The 16,727-nt window shown below is 43.9% G+C and overlaps 2 protein-coding genes across 2 annotated transcripts; one reads left to right on the top strand and one right to left on the bottom strand.

Moving 5' to 3' along the window:
- Positions 1 to 130: 130 nt before the first annotated feature.
- On the top strand, positions 131 to 13,692 carry LOC105698801 (histone-lysine N-methyltransferase setd3). The gene is made up of 7 exons (XM_023434067.1): positions 131 to 742; positions 912 to 1,403; positions 1,493 to 1,616; positions 11,888 to 12,002; positions 12,175 to 12,327; positions 12,457 to 12,780; positions 12,842 to 13,692. The coding sequence occupies exons 1-7, from the start codon at positions 625 to 627 to the stop codon at positions 12,965 to 12,967; spliced, it is 1,452 nt and encodes a 483-aa protein (XP_023289835.1). The 5' UTR covers positions 131 to 624; the 3' UTR covers positions 12,968 to 13,692.
- Positions 13,693 to 13,826: 134 nt separating this feature from the next.
- On the bottom strand, positions 13,827 to 16,704 carry LOC105698797 (zinc finger protein 335-like). Its single transcript, XM_012423359.2, has 2 exons — positions 16,470 to 16,704; positions 13,827 to 16,179 (listed from the first exon to the last, which is right to left on the bottom strand). The coding sequence occupies exon 2, from the start codon at positions 16,153 to 16,155 to the stop codon at positions 14,356 to 14,358; it is 1,800 nt and encodes a 599-aa protein (XP_012278782.1). The 5' UTR covers positions 16,156 to 16,179; positions 16,470 to 16,704; the 3' UTR covers positions 13,827 to 14,355.
- Between the last annotated feature and the right edge of the window lie 23 nt (positions 16,705 to 16,727).

Raw genomic sequence — 16,727 nt, 5'->3', positions numbered from 1 at the left:
GTTTTGGAGTTTTTGTGAGTTCTTCACTTTTTCAGCCGGTTCTCCGGCTGCCCAGATTTGTATCAGGTGGCAAGTGCATTAGCCGTCTGCATCCTCCACCGGAGGTCGCACAGGACGCGGTCGCTCGATCCTTCCTTCTTGAATCTCTCAACTCATCTCTGCGATATAATGCTCCAATTATTAAATATCGATTAATTTTGTCTATCAACTTAATTAAGTGTCCCAAAAATTGAATACTTGCATATTCACTTGTTCTTCTAATGCAGGATAGAAATAGGAAAAATAAGTAATTTAACTTTTAAATAACCGATATGTTAGGCGAGATAAATAATATCGATGTTCGAGAGGAATTCGACGGGTGGCAAAACTAGGTGACCTCTGGTTGCGTTGAATCGAAAATCAATAAAGCACAGAAGGCACGGGGGCTTGCAAGACAGGAGTCATTTTGAGGTTATGTTGTTCTTAGTCCGACTAATTCCGACATCCACAGCAGCGAAAAGCCTATTTTTAGGGTTTGAAACGTTGATACCCCTCCCAGTTGCATTCTAGTTTTGTACCCGTTCTGAGTTATAATGAATCTAGGTGCTAACGAAAAAGTCGAAAGCACCGTAAGATAGCGCGAAAATGGGTAAAAAGAAACCTCATGCGTCTGCCAAAAGTAAACATCATAGCACACCACAGAAAAAGATATCGTCTACGAGGAGGAATGAAATTAATGTTCAGTGTGAAAAGCTCTTTCATCGTAAGTAGATTATCATTTTCCTTTCTTTGCTCCATAATTTGAGAAATCGAATTATTTTCAAGCTTTTATGCCATGAAAGAGTTCTTCCTGTGATACCATCTCTAATTAATTATGGTTATTAGTTTCCGTTACAATGTTCTTCATATTTAATTTTTCAATTGTTATTTAGTAAGTAGCAACCCAGCATACGTAACGCAAGTATGGGACAACTACTTAGAGATATCGGCAGTATTGGAAAAGGTTAAACGATTGGAGGAAATGAAGACCAAAACGTCGAAGCGAAGTAAAGCTATCGGGCAGTTTATGAAGTGGCTTAGGGAGAATGGTGCCGATGTAGATGGTGCTAGTATATCTGAATTTCCTGGATACGATTTGGGACTGAAGGCAGAACGTGACTTTCTTGAGAATGAATTGATTTTAACGATACCTAAGAAGCTGAGCTTTAGTACCCAGACGGCTGCTCCTGAGTTAGCCGTTTTGCAAAATGATCCTTTGGTACAACAAATGCCTCAGGTAGCATTAGCCATTGCCCTTCTTATCGAAAGTCACAAAGAAAATTCAAGGTGGAAACCTTACCTGGATATTCTTCCTTCTACTTATACGACCGTTCTATATATGACTGCTAACGATATGATAGAACTGAAAGGAAGTCCCACGCTAGGTAGGAGAGAATACAATAAAATTTCATATTTTCTATTTTTTTAATGGTGATTCGATTTGGGTTTAATGACTATTTTTTCTTTATTACAGAGACTGCTTTAAACCAGTGTAGAAATATTGCTAGACAGTATTCGTATTTTAATAATTTATTTCAAAATAGCCATGACGTCGTGTCAAACTTGCTTCGTGATGTTTTTACGTACGAAGATTATTGGTGAGTACTTGCAATTCAGATGCTTTGTTTCTCTCTTTCGTATGAATTCTAGTTTACGAGCGATGCAACAGGCAAATAAATATATGTTATGCTAGCACAGATCCATTGATGCACGAAAACGATATTACATAAAAAAACAATACTATATTTTCTTACGGCTACAATTAAAATTGATTAAGGTACAACGAAGAGTAACAATGATGTACAATAGCAGGTCAGCGGTTTAGAGCGCCTTTCTCCCACGATTTTGGGAATTCGCATCTAACGATATTGCACGTCCAGGAAAGAATTTCTCCAGAAATGAATAAATAGGAAACACTCAGATGGTAGGCTGTCCCATGTAGTAACAGTCCATACTTGGCGAAAATCACCATCGGAGCGTGAGTAAATACTGTCCAAGTGACGTCATCACGACACTACGAATGACTTGATTTCATAAAATCTGGAATCGTTTCCCAGCTGTCATTCGCGTCCAACGAGTCGTTTTCTATGTCGCTTCTGAAGTCAAAGTCGTCGTCGGTTTCACGAGTTTCCTGCCTTTCGGGTCTCTTCGTCGTCGAGGTAGCGATCACGTTGACCATTATCGTGTTAAGACTGCTCGAGTTGGACAGCTTCCTAGCCGTCATAGCTGGTGCCTGAAATACGGTCTTGGAAAATGTGTTCCTGTACGTGTACTTCTGCTTTTGACGGACTCTGCAGGCAATGAAGATTGCCAGGAAGACCACGACGGTGACCCCCAATATCGCCCCACTGGCAATAATGCTAGGCTTGACTTTCGATAACGTCCGCGGGTCGTTGTTCTCCCTTGCCACGATTTCTATACTACCAGGTGGTTGGTAGACAATGTCACTCGGTTCGGTTTCATTTTTCCTAGCCTCTTCTACCCTGTCGAGCTCACGAGACTCGGTCCGATTTACAGTTTTCTCTATCTTTTTCGAATAGTCCATATTACCGTGCTTGGACTCGCCGTCTTCCGCTGGAAATCTCACTTTTATGATATCGGTGTCGTACGATTTATGACTTGGCTCGATATCCTTCGAGAAGGGCAAAGAATCGAACGCTGTTAGTATGTCCAGAATCTCAATTGCCTTCATCATTCTAACATCGGAACCCTGTTCCTTGACACCAGTGGCGTTGTCCTTATCATAAATGTCTTCGTTGATTCCAACAAATGTACCGTCATTATCCCTAATCAGTTCCCTCTGTATATTCGCGTTTTTCAACTCGAGCAGCTCATCCGGTTCCCGCGTAATTTGAAAATCTACCCGATGGTGCCACTTCTTTCGACCTTCCTCAACCGTGCCGTTCAATTTTCCAGGATCAGGAGGACCATTCGTCATTTTCGGGGACCTCGAGTTTTGCCCTCGGTGACGAGACACCTCTGCCAAGTGCACCTGACTGGAGCCTCTCTGTCTCAGGGCGATCAGTTCATCGATGCTCATGTTCCTGGATCTTAAAATACGTTCCAGCCTCTTCGCACTCGAGCCCGAGCTGAACAGCTCGAATATCTCCGCCCTTGCTTCCGGCTCGATCTCGGAAATGACGTCGTCGTAAAGCCTCTGATCGTTACTCGAGTTCCTGTGATTCCGGATACCCTCGTCCTCGATCGGCGACAGATCTATAATCGTCGGCGGCTTCTCGCGTGTTTCACTTTCACCTTCCACGTCGGCGCCTTTTTTCCCTTCCAAAGTGGTCTCGGAAGTCTCTTTCCGATCCTCGTCTCGATCTTCCACGTTCAGTTGGACCCCATCGCTCTGGTAATCCACTTCGAACGTGTCGAACGTATTTGTAATGTTCAGACTATCGGAATCCCTTTCCGTGAAATTTTCTCTCCTATCGTCCTCTTCGTTCGTTTCGATCACTCCATTGTTCTCCGATTGACCGACAATTACGATACTCTGTACAGTCGGACTCAGGATATGCTCGATGCTGAGAGTAGATTCCGCGTCGTGGAAAATGTTGTTGGACTTGGCGACCTCGTAGGATCCCGTCGTGGAGTCCATCGTTACCCTGGAAGTGGTCGTCGAGGGCTTCTTCACGGTGAAGTCGGAGAATTCCATGATCTCGTCGTCGTCTTGTTTTTCCGAGCTCGTCCTTTGGTTAATGTCCGCGTTTTTGGCATCCTCGTCGTTTGGGAGGACTCCGACGAACTCTGGGGAATTTTCACGAACTCCTTCCGTCGTACTTCCGGTAAGTGGACTATCCCCCGAGGTGGTAAATTCGGATAAAATCACCGACTTCGTTAGTTCATCGATGGCGAACTTTTGACTTACTTCGGGTACTTCTTGGATTTTTTCTTCAACCTCTGACGATTTTTCCGTGGAGGGCATCCTCGAGATATCACCTGTGAGGACGTCGTACCTCGTCGTTTCGATATTATCGGGTTTTATTCTCTGACTCGGGGTCCATCTTGGCCTGGTGGTCGTTTCAAGTACCTCTTCTTGTACCTCTTTGTCATCTCCTTTTAGTACATTAATAATGTTTGCGGTTCCTTTCAACAGGTCGGCCAGCGTCAGGTTCCGCTGTTGAAGGATCTCCGAGAGACTCAAGCCCTCCCCCTGCTTCATCTTCAGCAAGGTCTTCAACTCCGAATTTTCGGACAGTTTGTCATACATGTTGGAGCCGGGACGATCCCTACTCCTGGAGAGTCCGTTCCGAGGACCTTCCCCAGGCTCCTTCCAGGCCCCGGAATACCCTGAGTGATCCGGTCTCGAGGTGCTCATATCGGGGAGGAACACCGGATAGGAGTTCTTCAGCTCCTCGAACTCGTAATTCTGGGGAGGCCTCCTCTTCCTGGGCCTGGGCTTCTCGTACTCGTCGTCATCGAACTCGAGAGCGTGGGGATGATTTTGGAAGGTCTCTCCGTACCTCATGGCAGCACCCTCCAGGTTCTCGTTGGCGGCCAGGAGGATCTTCCGATCCTGAAGAACCTTGTCCTGCTTGGACTCCCCCAAACGCGAGCCACCGATTTCAAGGTCCTCGTAGAGGCCTCCGGCATCTTGTTTCTTGTACTTCCTTCTTTCTCGGGGTCTACCGTCAGATCCCGAAGAGCTCTCCGGGTTCTCTCTGTACCCTTCTCGAGGTCCATCGTCCAGAGGACCTGCAGGCTCCGTCGAGGTTGATTCTCTTGTCGGTGAGTCCTGATAGCGAGCGGATATGCGAGGCCTGGTGACTCTTCCGGGTCTTCTTTCGCGGGCTTCCGGGGAGCTCTCCTCGTCGAGGATCTCCGCGCGGGTTCGCTCGGACTTTTCTTCCTTCGGGCCTCCTGGGGGGATGGTCGCCTCGTAGAAGGGCACCAGGGGGACTGAGTCTCCGTCTCTCCATTTTGGCTCCAGGGCTTCTCCGTTGTTCCTCCATTTCCCTATCAGTTTCACCGATTTAACGCCATCTTGCTCCGGCGAGAACTCCTCGCTCTCGTACTCCTCCTCGTAGTATTTCTGAAAGCAGACGGATCGGATTGGTGCTCTTTAGAAAACCTCTTATCGTCTTAAGTGGAACGCTACGAGGCGAGAGTGCTCGTTCGAGGATACGCCGAGAGAGTCGCGCGGAAAATATACGGCTGATTGCTATGCAAGGGACTGCGATTAAATTCCTGCTTGCACTTCCGAATATGCACTCGGCATTCGAGAAGGGATCTTCGAGTCTTCTGTTCAAGGAATAGACCAGACCGCTGCAAAGAAGTCTCGGGAATTGAACTCTAAGACTCCCTCGATACTACACTCTTTATATAAAATAATATCCCCTAACGAATTAATTATTATGCAATTTTATCATCGACGTATTTGCGTAATGGAATTGACTCATTAGAGGTGCGAGAAATAATTATCCCGCGAATGTTCAAGTAGGTGTGAAATTGACGTGGCACGCCACGTGGTATTGAGATCGCTTCGTGGTGCAGTTTTTGTGTTCTTTTTTTTTTTTTTGTTAATGAAAGAGCTCCTGGAAATGTTTCTATTTCGGGGTATGTCGAATTAAAGCATTGTACGCGTGATTATTAATCCAGGTGAATTTCGGCCGCTTGAGAAATGAGATTCGTGAAAGTCTCTAAGTGCTTCCCATCCATTACGGTGCCGAAATTTTATTCGGCCGGTGGTTAATGAATCTTAAATGGGTCAATAGATATTACCGGGCGGTTAATGAGCAAAACCTCTAAGACGCGGTTGCGGCACTGATTTAAGGGAAACGTTAAAGTTTATATGGCGCATAAATTCTAATAACCATTTATACGAACGAAGCTTTAAGTTATATCGCATAAATATTCAAGTTTCGCTGAAATTGCCGGGGCAGTCGGCTTAAAATGATCAAAAGACGAGACACGATCACGGGGGGACGGCAGATATAAAAATGTAAAATCGTTGGAATATTATCCTACCGTCGAAAGTGCGCGAAGTGCTAATCAACGTTGCATCGAAGTGCACGAGACGTTAATCGCGGGTTTACCGAGCGGTAACCGTATCCCTTGTTATTCCTAAATATTTTATTTCATAATAATATACTTTCTCCGTTATAGGTGATATCTAACTAGGCGGGGATCGATATTTAAGTTGGTCCTGAGATCGAGAGTTGGGCGAGATAACCGGAGGCCAAATCGACCGGATTTTAAAACGAGTTTAGGCGCAAAACTGCGTGAGAGCTTTCTCGTGCGTGCAAGAGTCCCGATATCGACCGAAAGCTTATCATACATGCACATAGGTGCACGCCTCGCTCGCCTAGAAAATTCATCAGGCTGCATTCGTTGGAGTGTTCCCAATTCCGAGTGCGGAATTTATTTATTATTTATTTTTATCTATCGCATCTCTGCGTGGAAGGCATTTTCGAATAAGCGAATAAGGAGGCATTCTCTTATTCGTTTCATTTTTAGAAACCCCGGACGATTAGCGCAAACTACGGCCTCGCGGCCTAACGAGCATGGAAAAGAAAGTCCTCGGTAATTATCATCTCAGTTGATTGCACAACTGGATGGGAAATAGAGGCGGCAAGAAGCTCATCGGATTTACCGGGTCGCGCCGATTTTGACATTTTTCAAGACTCGAGGCCTTAGGAAAAAGACGTTCACCCCTCTTCCTAGCTGAAACACCGCAACGCCTGCTCCACTGGTTATAAGCTATTACGCTTTCGCAATGACTTTTCGAGTCGTTTAACGACTCGATACCTCTTACCGCGGATATGTACGAGGGGGGAAAAAAAATATCGGAGATTACTGGAATTTGCCGGGCAAAAAGTAACAGGGAATATTTCTGCGTAGTTCGGGCGCGCGAATTCAGGTCGCTTTTGAAAAGGAATCGTTCGGTCATTTTAGAGAAAATATTGTAACAGGGCATTTGTTGAATTTTTATGTCGACGTTTATAGTTTGTTAGGGGAAATGGTACCGTCTGGGTGGCTCGGTGGAGTGATTTACTCGGGTAATCGTTTAAATAGGGACAAAGTATTCCGTGGGGTCATTTTGGAACGAGTTATGTGGCGGAGTTCGATCGTTGGTGGAGGTGGCATTTTCACTCGAGGAATTCCGCGTTTTCAACGGACGTTTTGCGGGGCTTTCCGCGGTCGTTGTCATTACCCGAGTTCTTTCCCCCCGGCGCGGGTTCATAAATCCTTAGCAACGGGCCTTTCGCGAAGTTCAACAACTCGACACTTCTTTTCTACGCGTCCGCTCGCTCCGATCACCTTGCCGCGGTCTCGTAACGAGTCGCCGCTCGACAAAGCGTAATAAAGTCTCGAACTTTCCGCGCTAACTGCACGTGCCAGCTTTCTCTTTCTCTCCGCCAGTCCCTGCCGGCTTTTTGCAACGTTTAAAAAACTATCCGACACCTAAAATACGGTTTCTCCAGGTGCGATCATCGCTGGAGCGCGCGCTCCTCCGGATCCTCCTCGCGGACTTGCTTTAAATCCACCGTGGGAACGGCGCGAGCTACGCGAAAACCCTCCATAGGAAAATTCTTTGCAATTGAACGAGGAACAACTTTTATCGGAAGTATTTTTTGATATTTCGAGAATTTCACGGGCTAGCGACCCCCTCCGCTCGGCGCTCCTCTTATGCTCCTCCTCGCGGACTTTGTTTAATTTTTCCGGGCGAGGCGTATGAGCTGGAGGAAAATTCCTCATAGGAAAATTCTTTGTAATTAAATGAGGAACAACTTTTGTTGGAGGTATTTTGTGGTATTTTGAGAGTTTTAAGGGGGAATGGCCCGGTTTTGGCCCGCTGAGGTTTTCCATCTAAACTTACCCGACGATCGCGCACTCCTCTGGCATCCGCTGACTCAAGGGCGACGCTGATCGAAATACCGAGGAGAAGTATGCAACAAGGCACTTTCCACATAATTGCTAGTCTTCTCAGCTCGGCATAATTCGAGGAGGCGCGCACTCCGATGCAGGGCTCGGTTCTCGAGGGTCGCTTCGATCTATCTGTAGAGTAGCCTTTTGTTGAGGCTTCCTTGTTGGGCCGGCGACCTCAGGAACAGGTGCACGTAAAACACCGCCAGACACAGAACCACGAAGATCACGTTCTTCCTGTTGCACAGAGCCGAGATCCCCTCGAGATTCATGCAACCTCCAGATCCGCGAGCCTCGTTTCGGCCCCCTGGCCTCCCCTCGGGAAAATGCACAATTCAAGATGCAACGGATGCAGCCAGATGCAGTAAAGACGAAAAGTGGAGTTTCAACCGCCTCGAATTCCAAAAATCTCTCCCAGACGCGAGCCACGTGGGACCGGGCTGTCACTTTGACAGTTCTCTCCTCCCCGTTGCGCCTCGAAATTGTAATTAATTATTCAACACTTTATTAATTAATTATCGATGGTCCAGGCTCGTTACGAGCTCCGTTGCCCAGCCTGGGTGGTATTTACAGTCCCAATTCGATTTCAATCCCCTTTCGTTATCTTTGGTCGAGTTATCTCTGATCGAGTTTTTCCACCGGTTGTTCTTTTCCTTCCCTTTTTTTTTTTTTCTTATTCCTTGTCGCGTTTTTATAGAGAAGTCGGACGATTCGCTCTCTCCCGTGAAACGATCGAGCCACTCGTGGCGAGTCTGTCTCGCGAACTGATGCGGTTTTCTCTCACCGAGTCTGTAAGTAAGTCGGTGAAACTTAAGGAGTCCCCTAAAGGTTCATAGACGGCTTCTCGCTTCCTCGATCGCCTCTCCACCTGGGCTCCTCTCTCCTGATCGAAGATGAATTTCATCCGATGATATGGACCCGGTGAGAGGACCGACGTCCCGATTTCCGGGCAGGAAGCTGTCCTCGCTTCCGGTCCCTCTTCTATGATTTTATCTGGCATTCTGACGTTTCGGGGAAACGGGGAAAGTGCTCCAAATCTGGAATCCGCTTCATTGTTTCGCACCTTCAAGGAGTATCGCGACTTTTCCTGCATTTCGTGCCTGTGAACCCGTAATTAAGGATTTACATGAGATATTTAGACGCGACGAGGGAATGGGAACGTTTAAAAAGTGCGCGTATATAGCGGATTTAGTATTTAATGTGTTCTGGACTCCTGGGATATTTTCACTCGTTTTTGAATTTTTCTTTAGTACGCCTAGGGGGTACTTTACATTTCTCAAGTGTATTACTTGAGTCTGGTTTATGAAATATATCTAACGAGCCATGTCGGTTTGCGAATCGGCGCTCTTGTGGAGAAAGCAATTGCGGATCGACGGACATGGCTCATTTTACAGATTTTTTTTTTTCATCGAGGAATCCCGAAAGCGAGATGAAAAATATCGAGAGAGCGAGCTTTTCGATAACTTTCCTCCTCCGCGGGGATAGTTCTCATTTAGGCGCCTCCACTTCCACGGGTGCTCGGCCATTTTGTAATTTGGGAAAAAGAAAGTCCTGCGTCCGTCCCATCATCATACTTAATCGCAGCTCGGCCGTCTAATGATTTCCAAGTTTTTTCACCGAAACAAAAACAGGGAGATAATAACAGATATTAACGATTACATACGAACTTAGCGAGGGTACGGATGACACCCGACATTTATATTATTTTTCTGCCGCGGCCCTTTATTAAATTTCTCTTTTCTCTCGCTTACTGGCACCGTCCCTCCTTCCGCTTAATTACTGCTCCACCCTCGTCTAATTTACCTTTATACTAATATTGATTTTTCATTTTTTCTTTTTACCCTTCCGAAATTTAATTATTGTTTCGTACTCGTCGGCTGACTTTCCTCGTTGATTTTTTTTTTTTTTCATAATTATTCTTTCTCTGAATGAAGATTTCCGTAATATTTCCTGAAAGATCGGTGTACACTCCCGGGACCTCGGTTCGAGTTATCTGGTAGAAAGTGTATGCAGAAGATCTCTCACGGTCTTTAATTCCCCCTGCGACCTTCCTACATGCACCGGAGTGTATCCCCGCCGAGGCGAGCTTCTCCTAGAGCATTGAGAAACAATGACGGACTCGCGTTTTCATTTTCGACGTCGTTAGGCCTCTACCGAGCTAATTGCGCCGGTAAACTATGAATGACCGAAAACCATCTCGCTCGATCTTCAACTTTACCGCATCCTCGGTAAATTACCCGGAGAAAATTCCCGATGACAAATTTCGTCCTTTCGATGCGCAATTGCGTAATGAGAAAAGGGGGCATTAAAGGAAAAATACCTAATTAATTTTCCGAAAACGATTGAACGATTCTCTTTTTTTTTTTTTCAGCATCTGCAACGCACCCGCGGATGTGTATCAAATTTGACGAATTAAATGGCTTGGTCGTTATGCAAGTATTTTTTTTTTTTTCTCTTGAACGGTTGTGCGTAACTAGCATTGCGCTCGCGAGAAGGGAGACCATGTGAATTGGGAAACCAAATGCTAAAAACGCATTGCGCAAGGATCTCAAACACGGAAATTCATATACCTCCCTTGTATTACAGAGACTCGCAACGTAAGAGGTTCCTCGCTTCTTTCTCTCATATTTATCATTCCTCCACAATATGAGGATATCACGTAATGCTCAGATCGCGGCGATAATTATTTCCGCATCTAACTCGCCGGGAGGTGGATTATCTCTAATCTAATTAAAATCGGGGAAATCTTGAAAATTCATTTTTTAGGTAATTCTATATAACAAGGCGATGTCGCGGTTTGCCCTTCTACCGGGGATGGATCGGTATCGACGAGCCACTCTTGGATCTCCTTTTCCGGCCTCCTATTTAGCGGTTTCTTGATCCACTTGGAAAGTGACACTCGAGTCTCGAGATTCTCCTTGCATCGTGAATTCCGGGTCTCGACGGAGAAGACGCTGAAAGTTACGTCTCTTTGCGAATCGGGGGACGTGCACTTTCACACGCGGAACTTTCATCCTTTACATGGCGGTCGTAAACCAAGGGACTCCAGAGACGTCCGTCTATTTTTCATTTTTTATTCCCTGTCGGGAATTCCCTTAGGACAGATGGACCGAGAATATCGCGGCTCGATTTGCACACAAGCCGAGTCAAAAGGAGATCATTTGCATAGACCGTACACCGTCGGGGGGATTTTCACGAATTTTCTTCCGGATCGGATAATCTCGATATCCCTCCCCCTCTACAGTGATCCATACTTTCTACATCGCGGTTACCTTTATCAGTGATAAAATCGCTGTTAAATTTTTATCGGAATTTTTTTCAGGTATCGTGACGTGGCTAGATTGATAGTCATGTGTCGATTAACAATCGATGCATAGATTTTTTTTTATCGGGTCGCTCGTTTATATAATAAGCGTTTAATGTTTCATGCCTATGTTAATCGGTCCCAGTGTTAACTGGGAAGACAAACGTTGCTCTATCACGTCTTCTTGCTGATAGGAGAAAGCCAGGACGAGAATAACGAATCCTCGCCGACGTTTCTGCATTTCTGGGTCAAGTTCGGTCGGATCGGCCCTTTGCTCATTCGCGATGGACCGCTCCACGTTTCTTGCCTCTGCCGGTCGGTTGTTTAGGGAAATCTGTAGAAAGTTAGCATATGATGAGGCGCAACCTGTTTATTTTAGTGGTTTCCAGGCGCGGGATCTGCATTGGGATCTCGCTGGCTAGTTTTTTTTTCCCGTTTTCATTTTTTTCAGGGGCATTAATTTCTGTCAGGAAAGTGTGGGTAACGGCCAGGTGAAGTATTTTCACCCGGCAACGGGAGCCCGTTGAAAATGCATTTTCCTGTGACCATTGGATCGTGAAATGTAATTACGTCGTATGGACAATTCACTCTTTCGGGTGTAACGATCCGGGAGGGGTTTATTTCAAATTTCGAACAATTCCAGTCCTTCTAATTATGGAGGTAATTACGGCGACTTACGTCATTTGTATTTTCTAGCTGGGCCGTATCTACGGTTATGACCAGGCAAAATATGATCCCGAACGAGGACGGCTCTCAAATGATCCACGCACTCATACCAATGTGGGACATGTGCAATCACGAAGAAGGGAGAGTAAGTTGTTAATCCTTTCATGACCTGCTTCGTACGCTTCAAGAGCCAGGGTATAAGATCTCGGTATTTGCGCGACGCTTGCAATAGTTAATTTTTCTTTTTTTTAATTCCCAACGTAAAGTACAGACTCTATTTGTTAGTAAAATTTCACCGTGACATTTGTTCATTCCAGATCACGACCGATTTTAACATTAGCGCAGACCGATGCGAGTGTTACGCCTCCAGGGTCTTCAAGGCTGGGGAGCAAATTTTCATAACATACGGTCCCAGGACCAACTCCGATTTTTTCGTGCACTCCGGTTTCGTGTATCCGGATAATAAACAGGTTTGTGGATCCTTGAAAATTCGATATAAAGTATATATACATTTTTTATGGAGATAAACCCTCGGCCCATCTACTCGTCGGACTCGGGGATAAAGGACGACACCGAAAAATGTTCACCAATATTTCCAGGATGGGTTCAAACTTCGGTTGGGAATTAGCAAGGCGGACTCTCTGCAGAAGGAACGAATAGCCCTTTTAGAAAAATTGGGTCTGCCCCCGGTCGGCGAGTTCCTCTTGAAACCTGGTTCCGAACCAATTTCCGACCTGCTCTTGGCCTTTCTGCGAGTGTTCAGCATGCGAAAGACCGAGCTGGACCATTGGCTGCTCTCTGATAAGGTTTTCGATCTGAAGCACATCGACTGTGCCCTGGAAACGATCGTCGAGGAAAATGTCCGGAAATTTCTACTGACCAGACTGAAGCTGTTGATAGCGAATTACCCGACGTCGCTGAAGGTAAGGTGAGAAATAATTAAATTAATCCTATCTGTGATGCCTTTCTTTCCTTCAATCGCAGGAAGATCTGGAGCTCTTGAAAACGATTTTGCCGCAAGCGAAGAAATTAGCAGTCAAGTTGAGAGTGGCCGAGAAGAAGATATTGCTCGGCGCTCTCGACTATGTTGAACAATGGATCAAAGCATAAGGAGGAGGTTTAAACAATTGACCAAAAATCGGGCGCCACTACGGGCGCGATTAATGGGGTAAATTAATCCGCGTCATATTATAAAGAGAACTTTACAGCGACTCACTCGAGATGCCAATATTATTTTTACTACCAGATCTCCTCGGCGATCGTTTAACCGGGATTAATGCAAGAATAATGGCGATCGCGCTGATTGCACTTTAACCCTTCGGACGTCGTGTACCTGCGCAGCGATTAAATGTTAAATGTGTAATGATAAGGGTCACCGGTCATACGTGGCCCCTGAAGGGTTTAAAGATTCAGTACTACGATTATATGTACATACATATACACGAATAATTTATTTATTACAAGGATTATTTAAATTGTACATTAAGCGCGTGCGAGGCGATTGAAAGCGTCTCTTTTTGCCTTGCTAATTACTAATTTTGATATTTCAATAATTTAATATCGCAACCGTATGGCCGATACAAGCTCTCTGGAGCAGTGGTATGCTCCGATATAATAGTAGTCAGATTTTCTCTCTAAGGAGGAAGTAATGCGATTAATGTTGCTCTTTAATTTATGTCGATGGCACTAAAGCAGTTTCAAAGCTGTCCGTGCAACATTGTTCATATTAACATTGTCAACGTATTATTTCAGTAAGAAGTGATATTACCTCCCATTGACCAGAAGAACAAAAGTGTATCAGTCGATGATAGTATGCGACTTATTTACGTGTGTGTATTAAATACAATTGATCTGATATTTCTTCACAATGTTGTCTTTTTTATAGACACGTATTATAAATTGGCAGAATTCTGTTGAAAGTAGAACGGAGCTTATTGAAAGGACGCGGAACATTGTAGTTGGGGTCCAATTATATCAAACAAGGTATAACTTTATTAATATTCAAGAGTTGAAATACAGGCTCCGAGGATGCAACAAAATCGACGTTACATTATGATGCTTTAAATAGATGCATAATGATTTTTATCCTCGGAAACGAATCGTAATCGGTATGTAATTCAACTAGTTTCAAACGTATTTTCTTAAATTAATAGGTGAAGCATAAGTTTACGATACAGCATCATTTTGATGCAAGAATATTATCACCTCTGAATTTTTAAGATCGATCGTTACAGAATCTGTCATCGTAGGTCTTAATAATACACTTTAAAGACATCTGCTTAAAATACGAGCAGGTGAAATCTCGTGAGACCATTGGAATCGTCCAAAGGTGTATGTATGTAAATATTTTATACTACTTAAAAAAAACCAAGAACCGTATGGTTATGGAGTACGGAAGTAGGCTATAAAATATTAATTAGTCCATGGCATTGTGTATCTACTATTCTATGATGTATTATTCCAGGTCATTTTGTCTTTTTTTATCACACCGTGATACATCATTCGTACTCTAAGTCGCTTGTGGGTTGAGCCATAGAAACTTCGTGTTGGGTCCAAATGTGTTCACTGATAAGAATTGCACTGTCGAAGGTTTCCTTGCACATGGCACATTCATAGATGTTGCTTTGCATATATCTCCGAACACTTTTCACATTTGTCTGTACAGAGGTTTCATTGTCCCACAACAACGACTCGGATTCATATCGATTATCACTGTCGTCTTCTTCCAACGGTTCTTCTTTCGGAGATCTCAAAATTAATTCGTTCTCATACGTATCGTCATCTGCATCATCATCGTTACACTTTAATTCGCATTCAACGATACTGGAGATATCATCGGTTATAGGTTCTTCTTTAAACTTCGTAAGTAACATCATGTCGAATCCTTCTTCCGAGTCATTCTTACCAATGTTATCGATATTATGATCCTCGCGAATATGTAATACCAGTCGAGATTGAACATAGAATATTTTACTACACAATTCACATTGAAAGCTCTTCCCATCTTTTGCCTCCAGACAGTGAGCGTAATCCTTGTGAGGGAGATAAGATTCACTATGCAATGCTAAGTGTTTTTCATGATCGATCGTAAGAATGAATTCGTACAAGCAAATTGAGCAAATTAAGAAATGCTTTGTCGTGCTTGTATGAGCTTTAAGACGTTGTAAACTATCAAAAGTCGTGTTACAAGTTGGACACCTCAAACATGTATGGTTTTTGAACACCTCTTTGTTATCAAAAAGTCCTAAGCACACGTTACACTGATGCGCTTTTTGCTTGATACAAGAGTGTTTGAACCAATGTTTCTTGAGGTGTAATAACAAATCAAAGACTAATTTGCAATTACAACAAACAAACCTTCCGTAACAATCGCGCTTTGCCTTGAAACTCGACGATGAAATAGCCCAATGTTTTTGAAAACCATTCTTGCGAGTCAGATTTATATTGCAAACCTCGCATTGATTTTGGTGGGTAAATAAATGAGTAAATATAATATTCGGATCCTTATTGGAATAATTACAAAACACGCATACATATTCTTCAGTGTCTTTGTATGCATGTGAAAAGAAGTGATGCTGGAAAGCACTACAAGTGAAGAAAATTGCAGCACACGCAGGACATCTTAAATACGGCGTGCCTTTATGAGTATAGTGTAACGGCAGAGGATAAAATCTTTTCATCCACAACTTAGAATCTATCAGATCGTCATCGTCTGTCAATGCAGAAACATTCTCCGCAAAAAACTCGGTAGTATCTATTATTTTTTCGGTATTAGCCTCGCTTGACTCATCGATACTCTGTGTTTTGTCTGGCGTAACCAAGGATGTATTTTTAGGGTCAATTTTTCGTAATAATATAAGTTTCTTTTGTGGCTTTGACTGCGAATTAGTATCGGACCTGTCCAGTAATAATCCTTCGTTTTCAGGTTTCATTATAGCGTCACCGATACATGTATCTTCTTCACATGGTGCCAATCTCGTTATAAATATATACGGCACCGACGTATCGGTATCTAAGTTATCTTGGTATTCTATGAGGGATACACTAGGTCTCTGATGTTCCAAACTACGCGACTTACAGCCAGATACCGATGGACTGCTTAAGTTCTTTAAACTCACTGTATGTTCCTGCTCGTAATCAATAGTAATAGTGTCCGTCTCAGGATGGACGAGTTTGTCATTGCGAAGGGTCACAGTATTTGGATTATGTGCTTTCACAGCTTTTAAGTCATTCCTCCGCTCCTTTTGTTTCCTACTTTTGTGTCTTCTCCTTGTTCGCTGTTCCTTGCGATCGCTCATATTGGTTTTCTGACTTGATTCAACCTACGTGCATTAGGGTTAAATTAATTTATGATTTTATGTAAACTTACGGTTTGTACAAAAAACAAGGAACATATAATGCAACTGTAGGAACCGATGAAAACATGACGGTTTGCAAGCAACTGACATTCCTGACATTTATCTAACATAACCTTACTTGCAGCAGTTCAAATTTGTCACTTGTACACACAATACGGTAAACTTATCGGACTCGGCCGAAACCATTTTGACGCGATAACGTTACCGTTGTTTTATTATGAAACGTAAAGCGTATCAACAAATTAGATTCGTACTCAATTTCACGACACATCAATTGACGTAAGACTATCTGCGTTCGTGATGCGATCCTTATGCATTGTTTCCCTGGAATGTATTAACTCCGACAGGTACGGACGTTACAGTTTTTGCAACATTAGTTATAGGTTATGGAGCATTGTTGTAATATCCAGACTTTCACTTGGTAACACAGAATGCAAAGAAAGTACATTTATCTTCCCTGATCTCAACGGAGGAACCAAAGAATTTAGAAGCTAGCTGTCTTCGCGTCTTCT

The sequence above is a fragment of the Orussus abietinus genome, unplaced genomic scaffold (genome assembly GCF_000612105.2).
Source record: "Orussus abietinus isolate OABI.00-Male unplaced genomic scaffold, Oabi_2.0 scaffold12, whole genome shotgun sequence".
NCBI lineage: Eukaryota > Metazoa > Arthropoda > Insecta > Hymenoptera > Orussidae > Orussus > Orussus abietinus.
The sequence above is the reverse complement of the archived record's forward strand: the minus strand, read 5'-3'. Positions and strand labels throughout refer to the sequence as shown.

Coding starts and splice junctions, on each gene's coding strand:
- LOC105698801 (XM_023434067.1), top strand. CDS start 625: ATGGGTAAAAAGAAACCTCATGCGTCTGCCAAAAGTAAACATCATAGC. Junction 12,003..12,174: donor GCAATCACGAAGAAGGGAGA/GTAAGTTGTTAA, acceptor TGTTCATTCCAG/ATCACGACCGATTTTAACAT. Junction 12,328..12,456: donor TGTATCCGGATAATAAACAG/GTTTGTGGATCC, acceptor CAATATTTCCAG/GATGGGTTCAAACTTCGGTT.
- LOC105698797 (XM_012423359.2), bottom strand. CDS start 16,155: ATGAGCGATCGCAAGGAACAGCGAACAAGGAGAAGACACAAAAGTAGG.